Consider the following 25,138-nt stretch of genomic DNA (forward strand, 5'->3'; position numbering starts at 1 on the left):
TAGACACTAAATTGCTACCGTCTACTCCAGATGATTATGAATTTTCAAAAACTGTCAAATTTAATCTATCAAATTTATAGCCCTAGAATCAAAGGCCCTGGAAGCCCAGAGACCAACACCAGCCCTGTCGCAAAGCAACACTATGGGTTAGCAATCCACAGAGCAGCTTTGGGGCAGAGCAGGTACCCATCCCTGAGCCTCAGCCTCCTCGTCTAAACAGTGAGACTTAAACTGATGATTATATCGTTTTCTTCCAGCTCCAAAGTAGGTAAACCCTCTGACTTTAAAAGTAACTTCAGGGACAAGAAAGCTACTTTCTCCTTTCTGATATTTTCAAACCATTCCTGATGTAATCACATGCTTCATCATACCTCAAAAGAAATTCTTTTGTAATAACAATTAATTACTGTAAATTTCTGAGAGACCATTTCAGTTCCTTTAGAAGCTGCTGCTTCAGTGTTGGATGACTTGCCTGGAGAATTTCTTTGGTCTTCTTGCCAATATTTCTGTAGCCCCAAGTTGAACAAGTACTTTTGTGATTTCTCATTAAGTCAGGCTGGAGTTATCTCCCATTTGGAGAAGCCCTATTCTGGTTTCTAGACCTCTAAAGGTATTTGGGATTTTAGGAAAGTAATGAAGGAACAACAGACACACTCCCCACTGGGACCTGACAGGGCCTGACAGCAAATCTTGGTAGTGTTGCTTACTGTTGACAGGGTCCCTTTGTTCCTCCTGGGGTACACCCTGCAACTAGCTGAGTCACAGTGCAGACAGGATGGAGGCCTTCCCTACTCCCCACCCTCAGTTGCAGTAAAGAAGGCATGTTCCATATCACCCATATGAGCTTTAAGGTTCTGGAATTAATTGCTCAGGTTTTTGGGCTTTAAGCACTTGGGAAATAAAAACATAAGTGTTCTAAAGATTTTAAGATATTTTTGAATGAAGAAGACGTTTCTGGACTCTAGACCTAGCCTGTATTTGTGGGCACAAGAATATAAATAGGGACCCCAGCCTATTCCTGACTTTTCCTCTCATGCATGTGTGTGGAATACCCCTGTTACCATCCCAGCCTCTCCATCATTCCTGCCCTCAGTCCTGGGTTACGAATGGGAGAGAAGCCTGCAGAGGCCCTGGCGGCAGGCACTGGGATGTCCAGGTACCCACCAAATTCTGAGGATCCAGGTAGCTCAAGGGTGGTCAAGGAGTGGATGGGGGACCCTGCAGGCTCTCGGTGAGTACCCTTATCCCCAGTGAGGGATGCTGCTGAGGAGAGCTACAGGGGGGTCCTCTAAAAGCACAGGGCCCAGGAAGGGGACCCTGGCTGTCCAGGTCCAAAGACGGCACTGCTGCATTCCACTCTAGCCCAAATAAAGTGTTTAAGCCTCTTCAAAGGCCCCAAATTCCAAACGGGGTGTCGAGGTTTTCGGTGCCTTCATACACGGCAGGTGTGCCCCGAGCTGGGGAGGAACTGGACTTCTCCCACACAGTGCGGTTCATTGGTGACACCCTCTGACTATTTAGCAGAAGGCGGCTCGAACTGCTCCTTTGAATTATGACTTGTCTGGAGAGTTCAGCAAACCTGGGGCTCTGGAGCTGAACACATTTTGAGAGGCTCCTCAGTTGGTTCCTAAGAACTATCTTGATTCGTGGAATTTGAAGTCTTTAATCAGTCTACCAAAGTATCAGGTAGGGCAAACTTTCCTAAGAGAAGCCCTCAGGCACCAACCAGCCCCACAGGTGGAGTGGAATGTGAAGAGGGTCCAAGGAGCTGCCACGGTGCAACATGAAGGATTTAGGTCACTGTCCGTGCCTGGCCCCTGAGGTGCAGGCTGCCCTACCGACACTACCTCTGCAACAGAGAGTTCCCACTCAGTAGAAGGGTTTTCAACAAGCCAGAATCTCTGTCCTGATTTCTGGAGCTTAGGTCATTTCTTTTTAACATTCCCATCTGCCTTGTTCGATGACGTTAGTCTTACCAGAAGTAGAACAAGCCTGTACTAGGGAGGTATGTAAATGGTATTTGGAATTTCCCAGTGTCTAACCCTGCAGGCTCTGGAAAACCACCCCCTCCTTTAAAAGCTACAGGGTGGTAATGTCTCTGGAGAGAGACTGTGAGTAAAGAGCTTCTTGGGAATTTCGTGAGGTTAAATCATGTCTGTACCCGTAGGGACTGACACGGAGGGCTTTCCTAATCTAAGCAAACACAAAGGTCATGACCTGTCCCGGGTAGCTGGCTCCAGGTTGCAACTGGGTTAGCTGCTGGTTCAACGTCTCAAGGCCCAAGGAAGCTACTTTCCGGGCACAATGTTGGTTGCTCTGGCAGGTTCCCAGGTACAAGCTACCAGAGAGCTGATGTAGGCTGTCTATGGGCAGCACCTCTAAAGGGCTCCCTTGTTTTCCCGTTAAACACTTGTGTGGAGAAGTCTTCCCTGGAGGTCTTTGATGTGACAATTTAAACAGAACTATGTATGAGGCAGAGTAGAGTTGTGGGTTTGTAATGTGACTTTTTTTCAGATGGCTGAGGGTAAAAACCCTTTAAGAAGGTCAATAGAAGACTGATGCCCCTGCGCTGCCAGCGGTCGTGCTTTTAGACCGTGGGAGGGCCACGTGAACTTCACCTCAAGTACAGACATACACTTCCAGATCTGCAGACTTAGCTCCCTTCTCTAAGTGAGGAAAAATTCCTAATCTGTCAAATGGATGTGCCTAAGTAGCTGCTGAGGGACAGTAAATAGGTTAAGTAGGTCAGAGCGGAAGAGAAGGCAAAAATGAAGCGAACTAAAATGATGGAAAGAGACAGAAACTGTGTACTTTAGTGTGAAAATTAAATGCAAACAAGAATGCTGGAGCTCATTACACTGACCTATACTATACACTAGACAGATACAAAGACAAACCCATCTTTACTTCTAATAAACACCTAGTCAGTATATAAGACACATCAACACGATGAGTCCAACTATAATACACGCCCTACTACATCTGACTCACTTGAATTCTGAGTATCTAGACTTGAAAGACTCTCCCATCCTGCTCTAGGTGTAAGGCAACATCAAACACTAAAGCTCAGAGGGTATTAAAGCTCTTCCAGTTTAATTCCATCATTCGGAGATGAGGAGTTTATGTGTTTTGTCTGATACACACACCCAGTTGGTGGCAGGACTGAAAGCAGAACCTGAGTGTCTGTACTTCTGGCAAAATATCTATTAAATGCTTTTGCTAACTTACTGTGTGTGCATGCTAAGCTGCTTCACTCATGTCTGACTCTTTGTGATGCTATGGACTGTAGCCCACCAGGGTCCTCTGTCCATAGGATTCTCCAGGCAAGAATACTGGTGTGCACTGCCATGCCCTCCTCCAGGGGATCTTCCCAACCCAGGGATCAAACCTGTGTCTCTCAAGTCTCCTGCATTGGCAGGTGCATTCTTTACCACCACTGCCATAACTTCTTAAATCAAAAGGCATTTTTATTATTCCCCTATGTAAGGAGGAAGAGATTTATTTTGAATGCTTTAAAAGATTTAGTTAAAATGGAATATTACATGCTGAATAAAAATATACCCTAGTATGCAGCCTGGTCTTGGGTCTGCTAGGTCAAAAGGACCACAGATTTAGGTCACTCACCACTAGAGGGCACTCAGATTTCCCTGGTTAACTTACAGAGGCTTCCAAACAGAGCCTGCAAATGAACTTTATCAACATGCCAATTTCTATCAAGAATAAAAGGTAAACGGCCATTTCCCCAAATATACTGACATACTGGTGCTGGACATAGGTTTCTAATCTGTGTGTGTGTGTGTGTCTGTGTGTATACACACACACAAATATAGGTATGTATATATGTGTGTGTATATATGTCTATACGGGCTTCCCTGGTGGCTCAGATGATAAAGAATCTACCTGCAATGGGGGAGACCTGAGTTCAATCCCTGGGTGGGGAAGATCCCCTGGAAGATGGCATGGCAACCCACTCCAGTATTCTTTCCTGGAAAACCCCCATGGACAGAGGAGCCTGGCGGGCTACAGTCTATGTAGAGTTGGACACAACTGAGTGACTAAGCACAGCACATATGTATATGTACCTACATAACTGCTATAATTAATATATACTTATTATAATTAATGTTACTATTTTAGATTCAAGCCTAATGTTCTCTCAAAGAACTATTCTATTTATTGCTTTCAAGTGGTAAGCGGATTTCTTAAGTAAAAATTAAAAGACAACTTGCCTCCAGAGCACTCACACAAAGCTCGGTGTGCTCCTGCCAAAATCAGCAGTATTCTAAGCAAATCATGCTGCTCTTGGGCCCCTTGGATACTTCAATTTAAAAGGGAGAAGAGAAGAAAAGGGGAATTTCCTCTTCTATAAAAGGAAATGAACACAAGCCAGGCAATTTCTTTAACCTTCCAGTTTATCATTCCTGGAAGCCTTCTTGATCATGTGGGGAATTTCTGGAGATTTATACCTGGAGCCATGAAAATCCATTCTCTTAGGAGGACCAAGCCCTTTCTGGCTGTTTTATTTGAATTCTGAAAAAGTCTATCCCATATATGTAAGTTAGATTAATATATAACAGTGATCATTAAACACCATCACCATATTGCCCTGTATGAAAAATACAAAAATTGTCGTGAAAAAGGGTAGAGAGTTTCTGCAAATCACCCGTACCTCTATGTCTTGTCAGAGCTATTGATGGTGAGCCTTCCGGATACTGGATTCCCAGCCTTTGGCACTTACCTGATCGGGGCTAGCCTGTCCTTTGCCAACTAGTGTGGAAAACTTGGCTCACAGCACTGAAAAAGGATACATCTAGTTCACTCTGGAAAAGAGAAAAGAGTCCAAGGATGAGAAGGAGACACCGGGACACAATGCAGAGACCTGTCACTTAGCAGAGACAGCGCCTGCTCTGGCCGCCAGCCTGGAAGCAGCGGGGATAGGCTGCTCTATAAGCAGGAGCTGGAGCACGCGGAGGCTCTGCGTTTGGGATGGTGATTTGAAAAAAGAAATAGGCTGCCGTTTGGAGGACATTTATAGGCCAGAACAATTCACTTTTAGAGTGCAGAGGGAATAAACTAATTCAACCTTTATAGAACATAGGTAATTTGATATGTATATCAAAAAATGTAATAATGTGCACACCAGTTTGAATCCATCAGTCTTACTTCTAGAAGTTTATCCTAAGGAAACAATTAGATAATGGCACCGTGATGTGTGCTAGGATATTCAGGGTAATGTTATTTATTGTAGCAAATTACTGAAAACAAGCTAGGTGTCTATCAAAGGAAGGACTAGTTAATAAATTATGGCAAATCCACAAATGATGACACAGATACATAAGTCCTGCCTCTTTTGAAGCTAACTGGGCTGGCTCTGTATTGAAATGTGATGCTAAGATGCTTCTTTCAACCCAGACAGCATGAGACTGATCTCCAAATTTAAGATCTGGAAACTCCGAAGATTAAAAATAGACCAAGAAAGAAAGTTTAAAACTCACAAACCTAAAAATAAATCTTAGATGACAAGGCATTCTCCAGGAGTGGGATGGATTTTCTTTTATTTCCCATGGTACTCTTCTCTCTCCTCCTTCTCTTCTTTTTGCTACTGTCATCCTAAACCGGGTCATCCCTTAGTACTATCCAAGTCCTGTATAATCAACTGGCTTAAATTAAATTCTAATCTTCACTTCTGTGGTTTATGTGGTCACCGACTCTCTCCCAAAAATAACAGCTATCATTCAGCAACCTGCTATTTATTCTCAGTTACTGAATATCATAATTTTACAAACCTTAGCAATGATAGTGCTTGGACCCACTCTTCATTCTCCCAGGTTTAAAACATTGCTATTTTGGGAAATTATATTCTACTTGATAGGTGTTCTTTTAAAGTGGCTAACCATGGCCAGCTCTGAATCACAGACCCTGACTTGGAACCAGTCTGTCTTAACAGAGTGGTCGTCAAGAGATAAGCATCTCTTTCAGCTCTGGAGGGCACCAATGCCTTCCTAGCTGGATGCACTACCATGTCACAGGCCACTCAGCCGCTTCCCAGCTCTAGTCGTTGAATTAGGAAATGGCTGACAGCAAGCCTCATGCATTAAGACAGTGGCACTCAAACTGAAGCAGGCATCAGAATCACCTGGAAGGCTTGTTAAAACAGTTTGCAGCACCTCAACCCAGACTGATTCAATAGTCTGGGGTAGGCCAAGAGTTTATCTTTCTAACAAATTCCCATGTAATATTTATGTTACTGGTCTAGGAACCATACTTTTCAAACTGAGAACAAACTGCATGAAGGCAATAAAAGCTGGCTAGTTGATTGTCCCACAAAGAAGGAGTTTGCCAAACTTTACTTCTGGCACTAGGAGTTAGGATGAAGATACAACTTTCAACATGAGTTTTGCCCTATAGTGCACTCAAGACTACTAATTATGGAGCAGATTCCACTCACTGCCTCAAGAGGAAGCAGCTTGGAAACAGTTCCTTCCTAATCTCTTTATTTAAGAGCAAAACGAAATAAACAAAACAAGTTTGAAAAATTAGCCTGTGTCACTACTGCTTCTTAAAAATGTCTAACCAAGTCTCAGGAAAGACTATGGTAGCAGAATAAAACATCTTCACTGATTCTTTTTTTAAAAGACTGTTGGATTACAAACTAACCACAAAGCTAAAGTCATCAAGATATAGTGGTACTGGCAGAAGGATAAACATACATATCTGTATGCAGAAAGACATACAGAAGACCAGAACTGAAAATCCAGAAATAAAGCCTGTTACATTTATGGTCAAGTGATTTTTTTGACAAGGGTGCCAACACAATTAAATGGGGGTGGGGTAGGGAGAATAGTCTTCTCAACAAATGGCACACGGACAACTGGATATAACATGAAGTGAGACCCCCTACTTCAAACCATATACAAAAATTACTCAAAATGGCTCAAAGACCTAAAAGCAGGAGCTAAAACTATTATATAAATGAAACAAATATAACATTGAAATCAATAAGGTCTGAGTTGGGAAAAAAAGAAAAGAACACATAAAGAGTAAATCTTTATGACCTTAGGTTAGGCAAAAGCCTTTTTAGACATGACACCAAAACATAAGCAGCAGAATAATTTAACTTCTTCAAAATTAAGAACTATTGTGTTTCAAAAGACAGCATCAAGGAAGTGAAAAGAAAACCACTGAATGGAGACAGCACTTTCAAGTCATGTCTGATAAGAGATTTATACTCAGACTACATCAAGAACTTTCACAACTCAACAATAAAAAAGACAAATAATGAAATTCAAAAATGGGCAAAGGGTGTGAACAAACATTTCTCCAAAGAAGATATACAGATGGCCAATAAACACATGAAAAGATGCTCAACACTGTTATCCATTAGTGAAAAGCAAATAAAACTCACAACTTATTTATACCATTTCATACCCACTGGGATGGCTATAATCAAAAACACAGATAATAACAAGGTTTGGTGAGGATGTGGAGAATTAGGACTCTCATATACTGCTGGTGAGAATTTAAATCATAGAGCCATTTTTGAAAACAGTTTGGCAGTTCGTCAAAATGATAAACATGGCATTACCATATCACCCCCCAATTCTACTCCTAGGTATATACCCAAAAGAACTGAAAACATGATTCCACACAAGAATGTGTATACAAGCATTCATAGTGGTATTACTCATAATAGACAAAAAGTATAAATAATCCAAATGTCCATCAACTGAAGAATGAATTAACAAAATATTGTATATCCACAGAATGGAATATTATTCAGCAATAAAAAGAAAAGGAGTACTGACAGACACTACAATGTGATCAATGTCTTGAAAACATTATGCTAAGGTAAAAAATTCAGTCATAAAAGACCACATATTATTGAACTTTATATAATTCTATTTATATAAAATGTCTAGAACAGGCAAACCTATAGAGACAGAAAGTAGATTAGAGATTATCTAGGGCTTGGAGCAAGTGGAGTAGATAAGTGGAAGAGAAATGCTAATGAGTATGGTGTTTCTTTTTGGGATGGTGAAATATTTTTAAACTTTGTGGTGATGGTTTCACAACTCTGAGTACATACTAAAAACTATATACTTTAAATGGGAATTGTATGTCAGTAAGTTACATTTCAGTACAACTGTTAAAATAAAGGACTGTTGGAAAGGAACACATGTATTCCTTAAGGGGAGTTGGTTCTGATCCTCACAGCAAGGGTTTGCATGGAAATGAATCTTAAACTAAAAGGGTCTCGGTGTCCTAGGAGGGGAAGCAGAAGAAAGAAGAAGGGATCGATTTATATAGCAAAATATCTTAACTGAGAAAAAGACACAAGAGGTTCTTAGTCTTATAGAACTGGCTCTGTATAGAGATCTAGACATAGCATAGTTTCGAACACTTTGGATGAGCCAGAAGGAAAGGTAAAGAAAATCTGGCATTATTTGATTTTTAACTTTTAAACATTAAAGCTCTATATTAACACATGTTTTTTATATAGACCTATTTCTTGGAAATTGGGCGAAGGATGAAAACCATTTTTAAGTCATTAGACTTACCACTCGGCTGAAGTAGTCATCTAAAACTTCCACAAAGTTATGGATGAATTCATAAATTGCCATCTCGTTCTGAAATAAAAAAGGAATGGTATAAACAGTTTCAGGGTGACATATGGGGAAATCAGACATGGAGCTGCCCCGTCAGCAGCCAGGTTTTACAGCATTTGGCTTGGTAAGCAGATAACGTGAGCAAAGTAGCTTCCTATTGACAAATATTCAGAATAATTCTAGGACTTATTTGTTTAAAGGAAGCTTATCAACAGGGGAAATGTAGAAAACCTTAACCTCTAAGATTTTTTGAAAAGTTCGTGATGAATCTAGCTGAACTCAAACTAGATTGAGTCTAGTGATTAGAGTTTTGAGGTTTACTCCCTGACTTCATGACCAACGGCTAAAGCCAGTTGTTTTTTTTTTTTCCTTCAGGGTCTTCGTGTTGTCACTTTTCTATCTGTAGAAGATGGGGAAACTGTTTCAAAGTTTGGTGCATGGGTGAAAAACAATCAACTGAGATTTCAAAGTATTTAAGATCTTAAACACCCTTTTCAGGGATGCCATGGCCAAAGGGGCTATTGATCTGAGACTGACATTTCTGAAAAGGCGAACTATATCTGATGAGACGTAATCACAGCACATTCACATTCACAGTTTGCTCTGGCTTCTGTCAAGTCAGCCGAGGTTTAACACCACAATTGTCTGGCCTCTACCCTTGGCTTAGGGCCCCCCTGTGCCACACAGAAGGAGGGCAGGAAACTGGCATTGCTTAGGGTCAAGGAAGACATTCTGTGGTCTCACGCTTCTTCACAAGCTGCTCATCTAATCCAAGAAAAATCCTAGTTTATCTCTTCCACATGGCTTTCCCCAGCCTTGACAAAAATCCAATACCCTTAAAACAAAAAACAAACAAAACAATATATTTCCAGAGTCAAGATAATGCTTATGGAGGTAAGTGGGGAAGAAAATGTCAATTTAAAGAGGAATAAAAAGCAGACCGTTATTCCTTTTTTTTTTTTTCAGACCGTTATTCCTAATTTTCTTATATTTTCCATAAGCTCTTCTATTATCTTACCTCTGTGTCATTAACTCCAACCACAATGAAGAGAGCTGCGTACTGCCGGTATATCAGCTTAAAGTCCTTATATTCAATGAAAGAGCACTAGACAAAACACAATTAGATATTAATTCCTAAGGTTGGCAGGGATTTCTTCAAAATGGCATGCATAGGTTCTGATCTGAGGATCTGTCTACACATTCCTAGAAATATACAACACTAAGATGTTACACAGGGCTTCCCAGGTGGCGCCCGTGGTAAAGAGCCCGCCTGCTAATGCAGAGACATAAGTGACAGGAGTTAGGTCCCTGGCTTGGAAATATCCCCTGGAGGGGCGTATGGCAACCCATTCCAGGAATCTTGTCTGGATAATCTCCATGGACAGAGAAGCCTAATGGCCTACAGTCCATGGGGTCGCAAAGAGTCAGAACATGGCTGAGCGACTAAGCACAGCACAGCACAGGCCCTCTTTAAAAATTATTTAAAGATGGTTTTTATGTGACAGATACTAGACAAAAATCATCCATTGTAAATAGTACTTTATAAGAATTAATAAATAGCTTACCACTATTGACTAGTGGAGAAAACAACTCACTTCCCATTCATCTCTCCCCTAGCACCGCTATATAAAAAGGGAGAGGAAGACCCTGGGTGGATAGGAATTCAACCAGCAGGATGAAGGTACAGTGTTGCCCTTCCTTTAGACTTCTGGGTTTGCTTGACCAAACGTGATTAAGAACTGTATCACTTCTTGCACTGGGATACGTTGCTCTATGACATTCAGATATACCTGGGAATGAAGCTTCAAGGTTTTTTTTTTTGACCGCACTGTGTGGCATGCAGGATCTTAGTTCCCTGACCAAGGATCAAAACCATGGGCATGGCAGTAAAAGGGAAGAGTCCTAACCACTGCTGCTGCTGCTAAGTCACGTCAGTCGTGTCCGACTCTGTGCGACCCCATAGATGGCAGCCTACCAGGCTCCACGGTCCCTGGGATTCTCCAGGCAAGAACACTGGAGTGGGTTGCCATTTCCTTCTCCAATGCATGAAAGTGAAAAGTAAAAGTGAAGTCGCTCAGGCATGTCTGACTCAGCAACCCCATGGACTGCAGCCTACCAGCTCCTCCGTCCATGGCATTTTCCAGGCAAGAGCACTGGAGTGGGGTGCCATTGCCTTCTCTGCCTAACCACTGCACTGCCAGGGAATTCCTGAAGCTGCAAGCTTTGATTATGGCATTTTTTCCATGGGAAGCCATTCGACAATCTATTTAATGGAAGGGTTTGAGGTGTTTTTTTGAAATTAGGATAAAAACCATTAAATCCAGGACCATTCTACAGCTTTAGGTTCACTGCAGAGCCAGTATAATTTCTGCTCAGTCAGATCTTTCAAGGAATCACTTCCTATTTGAAAGAACTGAGGAACATTTTTCAAAGCCTCTCAGGAGTTTCCTACATTCAAAAAAAAAGTATCAAAGTACCTTTGTGGATAAAATAAAAATGAAGCTGAGACTGTGTTACTTTTGGGTTCCCTCTAAGATCTAAGATAATTTAGAGTGCTTCAAAAATATCTAACGGTATACTCATTCCAAAGCATATATTTCAGAGGGTAACCTATCAGTGAAAATGATGTTTGACATTGTGGAGTGCCTGCATTCTGTAGAAAGATTCGAACAGAAATGCTTCTGCAGTCTGTTTACCCTTACTTAAAGTCTATGGCTATTAACACAGTTCTTTAATAGTTTCAGTTTCCTTTTGACAACTGCATAAAGCAGTGTGTGCCATGGCAGGCCAAAGCAGTAATTCAAAGAGGACTCTGAGATGTTCCGACTGGAAAATCAATTTATATGCCAAGGGAAACACAGTGTTGATGCGTCACTTCTGAGCACTGATGTACCTTAATATTTTATGACTTACCAGTGGTTCCTACAAGCAGCCTTTCTACATAGTCAGTGAAATAGAGAAATGGCAAATTAATGGGTGATTTATATAGGCTTTCTGATTTTGCCTTAGTTTGCTCCATGATTTCCAAAGGATTCCAAGTTTAGGGCCTGGACTAAGTAATTCTCCAATCAAAATCCCTTGTAAAAGTAGGCTCAGTTTTTTAAATTCCCATTTAGTATTATTGTAATGATTCAATTTAAACTCAATTTTGGCAGAATGGATCGATTAGTTGTTTCACATGCATTTGCTAACTTTCATTTCTCTCATCTATATAATAAAACAAGTTCAAATCAATTTTGTTTTGTTTTTAAATTACTTGTTCCAGTTTTATGTTGGTGGTAAATTTATAAAAATGATAAGCAGAATAAAAAACACCCTATTCCACATGAGAATCATATTATTATCCTCTGGCACAAAGTGGGTCTTGAGTGTCTCCCTCTATCCTGGTCATTTGACCTCATCTTTTGGCTTAAAGAAAGCCATCTGCTACAGGCACTCCTGCGAGTTCCAAGGGCTCAGTTCTTACGAACAAAAAAAGAAGGTATGTCTATTAGCAGGAGTAAATTTGCCACTTCCATAGTGCAATGAGACAAATGTGCTGACCTAAATACGAACCCAAGACTTTCCCTGGTTTTCTTTGCTTTTATTTTCCTTAAGGGGATGTAAAGAGAGCTGTGCGCCAGTCTTCATTTCACTTCATTTGTTATTTTCTCTAATAGCTATTGAAAGAATGGGGTTCGAAGAAAACGATGGCCCTTGAGACTCAGTAATAACAAATCTGCCACACTAAGTTGGATGCAGAGATGAAAGAGAGAATCAGACTTACCTGTTCATTGGATCGAGAGAGACAGCTCTTTATGACTTCTGTTTCCAGAAGCGTACGCTTATTAATCTCCACATGTTCATAGTACTTAGAAAGTCGGGTCTGCCCTTGTTTATTCACCATGAGGAAAAACTTTATCATTTTTTTTTCCTCTGGCCACTATTTTTCCAAGTATAATTCAAAAGATAGGCAAGCGGTGGCTGTAACCAGAACCTGAAGAACAAAAAGAACAACAGAAAGACAAGATCAAATTTCTCAAGAATCATAATAAATGTGTTCCACAGATAAACCAGAAGTAAAATGTCTTCTGATAACACTTGTCTTCACTCCTGTGAACTAAATGAGGTTTTAATAAATAAAGATAAATTTTCACTAGTTATCCTCCAAAAACATTTTTGAGTATCCACAGGGCTTCTACTCATATTCATTCCATTGTTTCATCAATCTTCTTGGGTGCCAACTACGTGTCAAGCACCAGAAAGAGATTATGGAGATGAAGAAGTAATGATTTCTGATCTTCCGGTCATGACATCTAGCAAAGGTGCTGGGCAGGTAGGTAAGTAACAGCATTACACAGTGTAAGTTTTACTGGGACGGGCAAACTTCTGTGGTGCACAAAAGGGAGGTGCAGGGAGCCTCACCGGAGAGTTGGGAACGGCTTCCCAGAGAAGGGGCATTTTTAAATTGATTAAAAATTAATTAAATTGATTAAAAATTAATTAAAAATTAGGCAAGACATTGAATAATGACCCAGAGGGAGTGACTCTGAGGCACAGAAATTATGGGAATGAAAGCTCTGGGAAAGCTCACCTTGGTTGCATGTCAAGGGGCAGAAAGAATGGTCATAGGAAGCTGATCTGCTCACATAAGACAAAATTGGCTTTAGAAGTGATGCTAAGGAATATGAACTTTATTCTATGGACAGTGGAGACAGGATCTGTACTGAAGTTCTTTCATTAGTGCTGGGAGCCACAGTAACATCAATTATTTGTCAAAGTCCTCAAACAAAACCCTACAAGGTCTGGTACTGAGCAGTTTACATACATTATTTAGTTCTCACAATTTTCTGCAGCAGGGACTTCTGTTATTCCCATTTCAAGGACAAGCAAATTGAATTCTATGGATGTTATGGTGCCCAGCGTCCCTGGATGCCTGCGTATCAGGGATGAGACACAGCTCAGAGGACAAGACAGACCCCTAACACTCCTACTCCTAGGGGTTCACGCTCACGGTTTTATTTCCAACTCAGCTGTGTTGCAGCTCATGTTCATTATTCTTATACTTAATTAGCTTTCCAAATAATCAGTGCAGAAGCACACAATATTGACCAATGGCCAGTTCTTTCATCATGAGCATCAGAGCTGTCTCATCTAAAACCAATACTATAGTATCATATTCACATTTTGCAATATCTTTGAAAATCAGTGTAAAAGCCTAAGGTTAAGCATAGTTAGTACTTAAGTGAAATTTTAAAAGTTGGAATAATTTTACAGAAGAGTTGCAACAGATTATAATACTTGAACTAAGGTTTATATTATATTTTTGCCCTCCCAGCTCATCTCTCGTATCCTAAACCCTGTCACATAGGTGGTTATCTCAAAACAATTCCAAACATTAACAGCGGGTTAGAACCGGATCCAGGCTGGCAAAGCTTGGGGCTGCTGCATTCACCTAGAACAGGATGCCATCTAGACCAGCTCAGCTGGGGACTTGACAGCAGGGCCATGGGGGAAGCCTGAGGTCATTCACTCTCTTTTCCAGGAAGATAAACTCACTACTGTAGGTGGGATTGCAACATCCTCTGTGTTATTTAATCATCTGGCAGTAAGTGCTGCTTTTATTCTCCTTACAAATGACTGCCAGTAAATTATGGCAGATGACTAATAAATTAAGATTACCATCCTTTCTTTTACTCCCTTTCAGCAAAGTTATTTTAAAACCATCTTTACGAAAGTTAGAAATATACCCTCGATTCCAACTGCTGGGTAAATGACAGAAAAAAAAAAAATGTGTCTCAAAGGTACTCATGACCCAACCTTCGCCTTTAAATGCCCTAGCTGCATTAAGTGGTAAGATGAGATGTAAAACGACACCACTAAGATGCTACACCAAGGGATCAAATTGGTTTCTACCTTGTAAGCACAGCATTCCTTCCCACTGACTTCAAGAGGAAGGATGACAAACAAGGACGCGCTGAACTGACACTCATTAGAATGCAAGTTTTGAAAATAGTAGCCGAAGGCATCTAAAGACTTGAATGCATATCTTTTTTTTTTTTTTTTTGCATGCTCATAAACAATTACACAATTTATAACTGTAGGATTACACAGTGGTAATAAAGTAGACAAGCAAAACTGTAAACTATTTTTACTATAAAATATACAACACCAAAATATACATTGCAGAGACTCAGAGACAGGTACATGTTTGAGAACTGAAGATGAATGACTTAAGCACCTATCCTGGTTACTAATTATGAGGGAGGAGGGAGATTAAATAACTATGAAACCAGGGTAGGGCAATAAGAAGGAATATGCTTAGACAAGTGTTGGGAGTGGTCAGGGAGCAGGTATGAACTTCCTCTCTTAATAAACTTTGCATTCAACAACACACAGGCTGGGGAAGATGTTCTGACTGCCAAGAAGTTATAAGGTTCTACACCCAAGAACTTGTGTGAATATACATGAAAAATCAAGGAAGAATAAAGAAAGGAAACTTTACTGGGAAAGACATTACACAGAGGGTGCTAGGATGCCTACAGGCCAAGGTTAGGGGAGGTTGGTAGAGTCACAGCAGAATACGAGCCCCCTACATGATGTAAACTTAATGCTTAGAAGAGAGACTGGAAAGATGGAAGTAAATATTGAAGTGAGCACAGTTTTTTATATTTCTGATGATATATTTCTGGGAGTTACAACTGGAAGAATCTTTATAGTTGTCATATCCAAAGATGATAAACATATTTCAACTTGGGTGCCAACTGTGATTAACTGTACTAAGTGCTTCGAGCACTGTGTTGGGAAGGATTCTGAAGCTGTTTTCAGGTTCTGAACAAAACAATGTCATGAATAATTAGCAATGTCAGCTGTGGGTGAGGAAGCAGGGTGTGGCAACATACATACCTTGTATCTGTCATCTCTGATGTGCACTCCCTTATGGGAAAACCAGTAACCTGAGATGTAGAGTGAAGTCCTGAATTCTGCTCTCTTGACTCATAATATAATGCTGCCTTTAATTTATCACGTTGCCTCTGCCTCACTCGGTGTATTAGTGTCCTTAAATGTTCATTTAAGCTTAATAAGCATCAACTTCAGGTAGCTGTGGGAATGATCAACTCAACATTATCTTTTCTAAAGCTGCCGCACAACTAATTTGGAAAATACCAAACAATTCACTACTTGAAAACGGTAGAGCAGGAAGTTTCTAGAAACAAAAATGATATTTGATGATGGCTCTCCTGGAGAAGGAAATGGCAACCATTCCAGTATTCTTGCCTGGAGAACCCCATGGACAGAGGAGGTTGGCACGCTACAGCCCATGGGGTTGCAAAGAGTCGGACATGAAACTTCACAACTAAACAACATCCTTTCGAGCTCTAAATGCTTTCTATGTACTTCAGAATCACAATATTGTAAAACACACACACTCAGATAATATCAGACAAAAACTTTTTTTCTGGCCCCATGAAACTGACTGAAATACAATCTCCCAAGTTAAAAAGCCAATTTCCACCAAGAAAAAATTATATAGTATTCATAGAATGTAATAGTCAAAATTATGAACTAACTAGATAGAACTTGACTGGCTCTACTACTTATTAGCCTTGTGATTCTGGGCAAATTACTTAATCTTCCTGTACTCAGTCTGAAGTACAATGGGAATAATATTAGTACTATTAGACCTTCTAGGCTGTGAGCAGTAGTTAGTACATGTAACATTCTTGGAACACTGTTTGGCAGTTGGCATCAAGTAAGTGCTACGTAAGTGTTGGCCCACATCATTAGGATAATATATCACCTTTTCCTGAGACAAGCCTTTCCTGGCTATCCCAATCTCTCTTTCTAACCACAAAATGTTGGCTATCTTTTCTTTTAAACCATCACTGCATTTTACAAAATCTGTCACCCTAAATTATCACTATTCAAATACCTTCTGAGTTCCCCTACCAGACCAATGAGTTTCACTTTCTTGTCATATATTTTACGTTGTGACATATTTTACATATACGGGTACATACATATCTGAGCAGAAGTTCATAAAACAATACTTACTCACACTTTGTGGACTGTACTCTAGTATCTTCTATGACATTTCATTGTGTAAAAAAAATGCAGTTGTGGGGAGTTTGGATTACATAGACATGGATACTCTTCAAAACTCACCAAATGTAAAGATTTACCCTTTTATTATATGCAAATTTTACATAAAGAGAAACTAATACTTTAGTTAATGATACATGGTGAAGTATTTGGGGGAAATGTACTGATGTCTACAATTTACTTTGTTTTATTTGGGGGGGGGCATGCTGTGTGGCTTGAGGGATCTCAGTTCCCTGACCAGGGATTGAACCCAGCACCACTGCAGAGAAAGCCCACAATCCTAACCATGAGGCCAACAGGAAACTCCTTATAATTTACACCAAAAAACTAAGATAAATTAATGGATGGGTAGATAGATGGGACAGACAGTTAGGTGTATGATAAAGTAAGTACAGTCGGCCCTCTAGATCTGTGGGTTCTGTATCCACACTGAAAATATTTGGGGAAAAAATTCCAGTAAGTTACAAAGAGCAAAACTTGAATATGCTGTGCAATGGCAACTATTTATGTAGCATTTACATTGTACCAGGTATTATAAGTAATTTAGAGTTATTTCTAGATTACTTTAAATTATTTTAAAGTATACAAAGGATGTGTGTAGGTTATATGCAAACATGACACCATTTTATATAAGGAACTTGAGCATTCACAGATTTTGGTATGTGTGGGAGCCCTGGAACCAATCCCCTGTGGATACTGAGGGATGGATGAACTAGTAAAGATTAATGGTAGAACGGAGTGGCAAGGATATGAGAAATCACTGTGAAATTCTTTTCAACTTTGTAGTATATTTGAAAATCGTCATAACAAAATATTGAGGAAAAAATGCAAGCTGTGACCCACTGATGTCTTTCAGTTCCATAGATTTTATTTTTTAGAACAGTTTTAGAGTCACAGAAAAAATTTCAAGGACATAGAGTGTTCTCATATACTCCACAAAGAGTTTCCCCTATTATCAGCATTTTAGTTAGCATGGTACATCAGTTCAGTTTAGTTCAGTCACTCAGTCGTGTACAACTCTTTGTGACTCCATGGACCATAGCACGCCAGGCCTCCCTGTCCATCACCAACTCCCGGAGTTTACCCAAACTCATCTCCATTGAGTCAGTGATGCCATCCAACCATCTCATGCTCTGTCGTCCCCTTCTCCTCCTGCCTTCAATCTTTCCCAGCATCAGGGTCTTTTCAAACGAGTCAGCTCTTCACATCAGGTGGCCAAAGTATTGGAGTTTCACCTTCACCATCAGTCCTTCCAAAGAACACTCAGGACTGATCTCCTTTAGGATGGACTGGTTGGATCTCCTTGCAGTCCAAGGGACTCTCAAGAGTCTTCTCCGACACCACGGTTCAAAAGCATCAATTCTTCGGTGCTCAGCTTTCTTTATAGTCCAACTCTGACATCCATACATGACTACTGGAAAACCCATAGCCTTGATGAGACGGACCTTTGTTGGCAAAGTAACGTCTCAGCTTTTTAATATGTTGTCTGGGTTGGTCATAACTTTCTTATGTTACAACTAATGAAACTGATACATTATTATTAACTGAAGTCTATACTTTATTCAGATCTCCCCATGGCATGTGGGATGTTCCCAGATCAAGGATTGAACCTGTGTCCCCTGCATTGGCAGGCAGATTCTTAACTACTAGACCACAGGGAAGTCCAAGAGATATATTTTTGAATGCAGCAAAAGGACTTCCTGTTGAACTTTCCTGTTGGTACAGTGGATAAGAATCTGCCCATCAATGGAAGGAACATGGGTTGGATCCCAGGTCCATGAAGATCCCACATGCCACGGAGCAACTAAGCCTTCATGCCACAACTACTGAGTCCATGCTCCAGAGCCCACCAGCTGCAACTAGTGGAGCCCACACATCTAGAGCCCATGCTCCACAACAAGAGAAGACACTGCAATGAGAAACTGGTGCACTGCAACAAAGAGTAGCCCTCGGTCACTGCAATTAGAGAGCCTGTGCACAGCAAGGAAAACCCAGCATAGCCAAAAAAAAGAGAGAGAGACTTCCTGTTGAACCAATCTAGCTTAGGCCTTCATGGGTCTTTATCCCATTGGTCCAGTGCCTTGGCTCCCATTCCTGCTCTGGGCTCAGTTCTTAATGAAATGGTTTGAATTTCTATAATCTTCTACCACTTGATCTTTGGTACCTGCCCTTTGGCTATAACTCCAAGGGCCTTTGGCACTCAGTCCTTGCACTGTCAACTGAGAATAATAACTAACTTACAAAGTGGTGGCAAGGATTAAATGAAGTAATAATACAGTTCTTGTAAAATATTTAGCATACTGACTTCTTTCATTTCCTTCTTTTATGTGTGTTAAATTAGAAAAAAGTGCTGATAAGGTTATATAAGGAGACAGATATGTTATGTATATATTATTACTGACTTCTTAATTGTTATTAATTGGAAAAGACCCTGATGCTGGTAAAGATTACAGGAAGGAGGAGAAGGGGACAATAGAGGATGAGATGGTTGGATAGCATCACCGACTCAATGGACATGAGTTTGAGCAAACTCCAGGAGTACTGAAGGACAAGGAAGCCTGGTCTGCTGCAGTCCATGGGGTTGCAAAGAGTTGGCCATGACTTGGCAACTGAACAACAACACAATTAATTTGTTGTAAGTTTTCTATAATGTAACCGGGTAGAATGCAACAAAAACAATCATGAAAATGATTCTACTTTTCAACTCAAGCATTTTAGTCTTGGGGATCTATCCTAAGGTATAAATAAAAATCCACATGCATGAAAAAGTTTAAAGCAATATCATTTACAGTAGTGAAAAATAAAACAAGCCCAGATACTACAAACTAATAATCAAGTTAAATGAATACTAACTTGGTGTCCTTTTACCATTAAAATAAATATGCAGATTATGAGGTGAATGGGAAAATATAGACAACATAATGTTAAGTCACAAAAGCAGAACACCAAATTTATACCCATATGATTAAAACTATGTAGAAGGAACAGCTGAATAAAGATTAAAAGACCAGACAGAAACCATGCAAAAACAATAAGAAATAAAACAAACAACAACAAAAAAAAGAAAAAGATACCAAACAGACAAACCTTAAAAACATTGTGCTAAACTGAAAGAAGCTGTCACAAAGAGGACACAGTCTATTTATATGAAATGCCCAGAAGAGGCAAATCTGCAGAGACAGAAAGTAGATAAAGGGTTGCCAGGGGATGCAGGCTTGAAGGGTAAGTTCTGAGAAGTGTGGGGTCATGGTGATGGTTGCACCAATATATGAGTACATTAAAAGAATTGAATAATATACTTTAAATGGATGATCTTTATGCTATGTGAATTATATCACAATAAAGGTGCTAAGAAGAGACAGACTGATACATCAGACAATGTGGAAGAGCTTCCAATAGCCAAAACTAGAAAGATGTGAATAGCAAATAACATAGTACTGGATTATAACTCAAAGTATAAAATAAGTATACATGAGTGCTTGCGTGCGAGTTCACTCTCTTAGTCGTATCCATCCAACTCTTTGTGACCCCATGGACTGTAGCCTGCCAGGCTCTCCTGTCCATTGAATTTTCCAGGCAAGACTACTCGAGTGGGTTGCCATTTCCTTCTTCAGGGGATCTTTCTGACCTAGGAACTGAACCCACATCTCCTGTATTGGCAGGTGCATTCTTTACCACTGTGCCACCTGGGAAGCCCCATACATGAGTACATACTGATTTAAATAAATAAATGGGACAGAAGAATCCCAAACATACATTTTGATACTCTCTACTGCAGGAGGTGGAGCTTAATTTCACACCCACTCCCCCATCCGTTTGAGAGTGAGCTGAACTGAGTGATTCACTTTCAAAAAACAGAAGATGGGAATGGAACCTAGTAACTTTAGGAACTTCCCTGGCAGTCCAGTGGTTAAGACATCATCTTCCAATGCAGGGGGTGTGGGTTCGATCCCTGGTCTGGGAGCTAAGACACCACATGCCTTGCAGTCAAAACACCAAAACATAAAACAGAAGCTATATTGTAACAAATTCACTAAAAGACTTAAAAAAAAAAAAAGTACCTTTACAGTTGAAAACCTGGCACACACTACCTGAGCCAAGTAATCATCAATGAAGGCTAAATCATCAATGATGTCATATCCCTCCACCATTTGACATGGTGAGAATGCTTCACCTCTGTGATATTCTTTCCTAAAGCCATAACCCATTTTAATGATGAGAAAATACAACAAACCCACATTAAAGGACGTTCTAAAAAATATCTGAGTTGTATTCCTCCAAACAGTCAAGATCATGAAGAACAAAGAAGGCAGGAGAACCTGTCACAGGTCAGAGAAGATTAAGGGGATAATGACTACATGCAATGCGGTATCCTGCAGGGACTCACATAACAGAAAAGGACATTGATGAAAAACTGAACAGCCTGAGTCTGGTTAATAATAATGCTACCTATGTTTGTTTGTTTGTTTGTTTTAATGACAAATGTACCACAGTAACATAAGAATATAACACTGGGGAAGATAGGTGAGGCTATACAGAAATTCTCTGTACTATCTTTGCAACTCTTTCATGAATCAAAAATTATTATAAATATAGGAGGTTCCCTTGTAGCCTAGTGGTTAGGCTATCCAGGGTCTTCTGTGTTTCCATACACATTTTTAAATTATTTGTTCCAGTTCTGTGAAAAATGCCACAGGTATTTTGATAAGAATTGCACTGAATCTGTAGATTGCCTTGGGTAGTATGGTCATTTTAACAATATCAATTACTCCTACCCAAGAACACAATATATCTTTCTATCTCTTTGTGTCATCTTCAGTTCCTTTCATCAGTGTCTGCTGGTTTTCCAAGTACAAATCTTTTACCTCTTAGGTAGGTTTATTCCTAGGTATTTTATTCTTTTTGTGCCATGTGACTTGTGGGATCTTAGTTCCCCAACCAAGGATGGAACCCACATTCATCCCCAGGGCAGTGGACTGACAGGGAATTTTGATGTGATGATTAATGGGGTTGTTTCCTTAATTTCTCCTTCTTATAGTTCACTGCTAATGTTTAGAAATGTAACAGATTTCTGTATATTAATTTTATATCATGCATAAATGTTATAGCTCCTATGGAAAACAACCTGGCAGTTTCTTTAAAAAAGTTAAAGATAAAAAAATAAAAAAAATAAAAATAAAAATTAAAAAGTTAAAGATGAACTTACCATATTATCCAGAAATTCTACTTCTAAATATATACTGAAGACAAATGAAAACATATATCCATAAAAATAACTTGTACATGAATGTTCATAAAAGCATTACTCTTAATAGACAAAAAATAGAAACAAACCTAATGTCCACCAGCTAATGAATGGATTAAAAGAAATGTGGTATATCTACCGACAGGGGAAAACTATTCAATAACAAATAAGAAAATACTGCTGTGCTATTAATACAAAACGGATGAACCTTTAAAACATTACATTAAATGAAGGAAGCCAGATGCAAAATACTATTGCATAAAGTCTTTTAATATGAAATGCCCAGAAAAGGCTAATCTATAGAGATAGAAAGCATATTAGTAGTTAACCTAGGGCCAGGAGAGAAAGTTTTGGGGGAAAACAAGGATGGGGTTCCTTTTCATGATGATGAAAATCTTCAAAATCTGGATTTAATTGCACGGTAATATCTACACAGCTTTGTCAATTTACTAAAATTATATATGCACATGTATATTATATGAAGTTCAGAGCTACTATAATAAGCATGAAAGGAGGCAGTTATACCAAAATGTATTTGCTTAAATCTGGATGGTAGAATTAAGGGCGATTTTAATTCTCCATCCTTACTTTGCTTTCTTCCCTAAGTTTTAAGACATGTCTTACTTAATGTGTTATACATTAAAAAGGTTTGTTTAAAAAATGTTGCACTGCATTATATAATTTTACAAAATTAGCCAACTCAAAACTAAATGTTTAATAATGAAGCTATTGTTTCATTTACTGTGGCATTTCTAAATGCCATACTTCTTTAAAATACATACTGTTTTTCAAAATCCATGTGCTGAGAGCATCTAATCAGTATGGCCTAACCCAGGAAAAACATAAATAACAAGTGCTAGATACTATTTGCCACACCGTGTTGTTTTATTCCGTAGGCCTCCAAGTTATTTAGCTGTTTCTGAATTTCTCCATCCATAAATGAGAGGAAACAATACTGGTCAGTAGCAGATTTGCATCTAATTTGGAGTACCTCCCTTGGAATTCATATGTTATATATTCTTTTTTTATACACTGAAATGGCTTGTTTCTTTGCTGACTGGAATTCTATGATAATTCAGTTTTCTTCATCTACCAACTGGGGAATAAAGACAGCTGCTTCACAGACTTTTTGTGAGGACTTAAGGAGATGAAGGAAACGTAAAGCACACAGTCCCCCTTTTCCCTCCTCAAGACTTCTTCCCCAGTGTAGGCTGCCTTCAGGAAATCCATCACCATCTGCTTTTCTTTCCATCCATTCTCCTCCTTGTTCCCGCTCTCTCTCTAAACCTCTCCTTTATGATTTAGAATGCATGTTGCAGCAGCTTCTGCTGAAACTTTCACTTTCTGCTAAATCCATTGGTCACTCAAGAAATATTTCAATCACATTTTACTTATCTTGCTTGCAGGCTGCTATTTTACTTAAGTAGTTTTAAAATCATTAAAACATTTTAAAGTGTTAAATTCCAATCAAATTCAGGATTTGTGGGAACCCTGAAGCTGACAATTTTGCAGAAAAATTATGAAAGTACTTTGAGAATAAACCTTAATAGTCTTGTCTACCATTTTTCTGGTAGTATATCTGAAAATTTTCTAAAGCTTCATGTGACCCTCAAATCTTGATCTAAAGCCATTTTGGTAAATTGATCAAAAAGTCTTATCAGAATTTCCCCGGTGGTCCAGTGGTTAAGACTCTGCACTTCCACTGCAGTGGGCACAGGCTCATCCCTGTTCAGGGAACTAAGATCCTGCATGCCCTGCAGCATTGTCAAAAAAAAAAAAAAGCCTCACTGAATTCTGGTTTAAGAATTTAAAATCCAAATAAGCATGGTTATTTGTACATCAACATCATTAATCCTTGGGAAAATGCAAATTAAAACCACAGCAAGATACTACTTCCCACGCATTTAAAACACATACATAAATAAAAGCCGAGACAAGCTGAAAGTTTCAGTGAAAAGGACAGATGTTGTATTTTTGGAGATGTTCAAGTATCAGACTTTCTATCCTAAATCAAGGGGTATCTCTACAGCAATGTGATTGAAACAGGGGAGAAAAGCCATATTTCAAAAACTAAGGATGAAGACCTTATATACTATAAATAGACCATTACATTGTCCCTTTGAAAGTACTTGTTTTATTTTTATTCATTAGTCATGTGTGTGTGTGGAGTGGGGGATGGAGGAATTGAGAACGGACTGTTAGTCATTTGCCAGAGAGGTGCCATAAGATCTGGTGGTAGGGGAGCTGTGAAGTTTAAGGAAACAAAATGTTAAAGGCTGGAGATCATAGTCTGTCCTTATGGTTGTTATCTTACCTTCCACTCTTCTTAGAATAGAAAAGTTGCTTTCAGGTAAGTAACCAGACTCAACCTTCCCATTACTACATAAAATGGAGATAACAACAGGCATCTTTCAAAATCAAAATAAAAATTTGTCTTCTAAAATTATATTCTTTTTGGTTTCAATGTTGAGGATAACTTATTCTGAAACTAAAAATAACATTATAAAAGGGAACTAAATGTTTACTTTGACAAAACATGGGCATGGGCTAGAAACAGTGAAGAGATACTTCTGGTAGTTAATCTTATTTCAAATTGTTTGGTTAAAATCAGCCACACAAATTAAGTATTTGTGCTTAGTAACTAAAAATCTTCATAGAAGTTTTTGATTTTTTAATAAAGACACTTAATGTCTTAATTTTAGAGAGGAGGCAGTGGGGGGCAGAGGCCTAGGGTCTTACAGATGGGCTCCTTCCAGGATTTGATACTATAATGTTACAATGTGTCAGTAAGGAGGAACTCCAGCAGGCTGAAGTAGGATTACTATGTATTACTTTCCACTCCCATAAAATCGTGTATCAAGTTATTTCTCAGATTGGAAATACTTCTAACAAGATGTTCTGGATTTTGAAAAATTTAACTCTGCATTTCTTAAATTAGGTTTGTTAAACATTGTTAGACATCTGATTTCCAATGAAAACTGTGAAAGACATACGGAGAAAGATTATTCTTACACATTTTTCCCTCTCTCAAATAGTTCTGTTAAAGTTCAAGTGATAAGTGTGAAGGTACTCTTACAAGGTCAAATACAATGTTACAGATTTTAAATTGAAATCAAACTAAAGGAATTGAGAATTAAATTTTGATTTGCTGATGGCTCCTACAGTTTTGGGCTTCCCTGGTGGCTCAGAGGTTAAAGTGTGTGCC

At 39.2% G+C, this 25,138-nt stretch overlaps 1 protein-coding gene across 1 annotated transcript in view; it reads right to left on the reverse strand.

Moving 5' to 3' along the window:
- Positions 1-25,138, reverse strand: part of AP4S1 (adaptor related protein complex 4 subunit sigma 1) — a 44,236-nt gene that overhangs the window by 6,621 nt on the left and 12,477 nt on the right. The window contains exons 2-5 of the mRNA XM_043489827.1: positions 12,373-12,582; positions 9,625-9,711; positions 8,559-8,627; positions 4,809-4,820 (exon numbers count right to left, since the gene is read on the reverse strand). Coding sequence (XP_043345762.1) covers positions 4,809-4,820; positions 8,559-8,627; positions 9,625-9,711; positions 12,373-12,510 — 306 coding nt within the window. The 5' untranslated portion in view covers positions 12,511-12,582. The remainder of the gene's footprint in view (positions 1-4,808; positions 4,821-8,558; positions 8,628-9,624; positions 9,712-12,372; positions 12,583-25,138) is intronic.

Source organism: Cervus canadensis, chromosome 17 (genome assembly GCF_019320065.1).
Source record: "Cervus canadensis isolate Bull #8, Minnesota chromosome 17, ASM1932006v1, whole genome shotgun sequence".
NCBI lineage: Eukaryota > Metazoa > Chordata > Mammalia > Artiodactyla > Cervidae > Cervus > Cervus canadensis.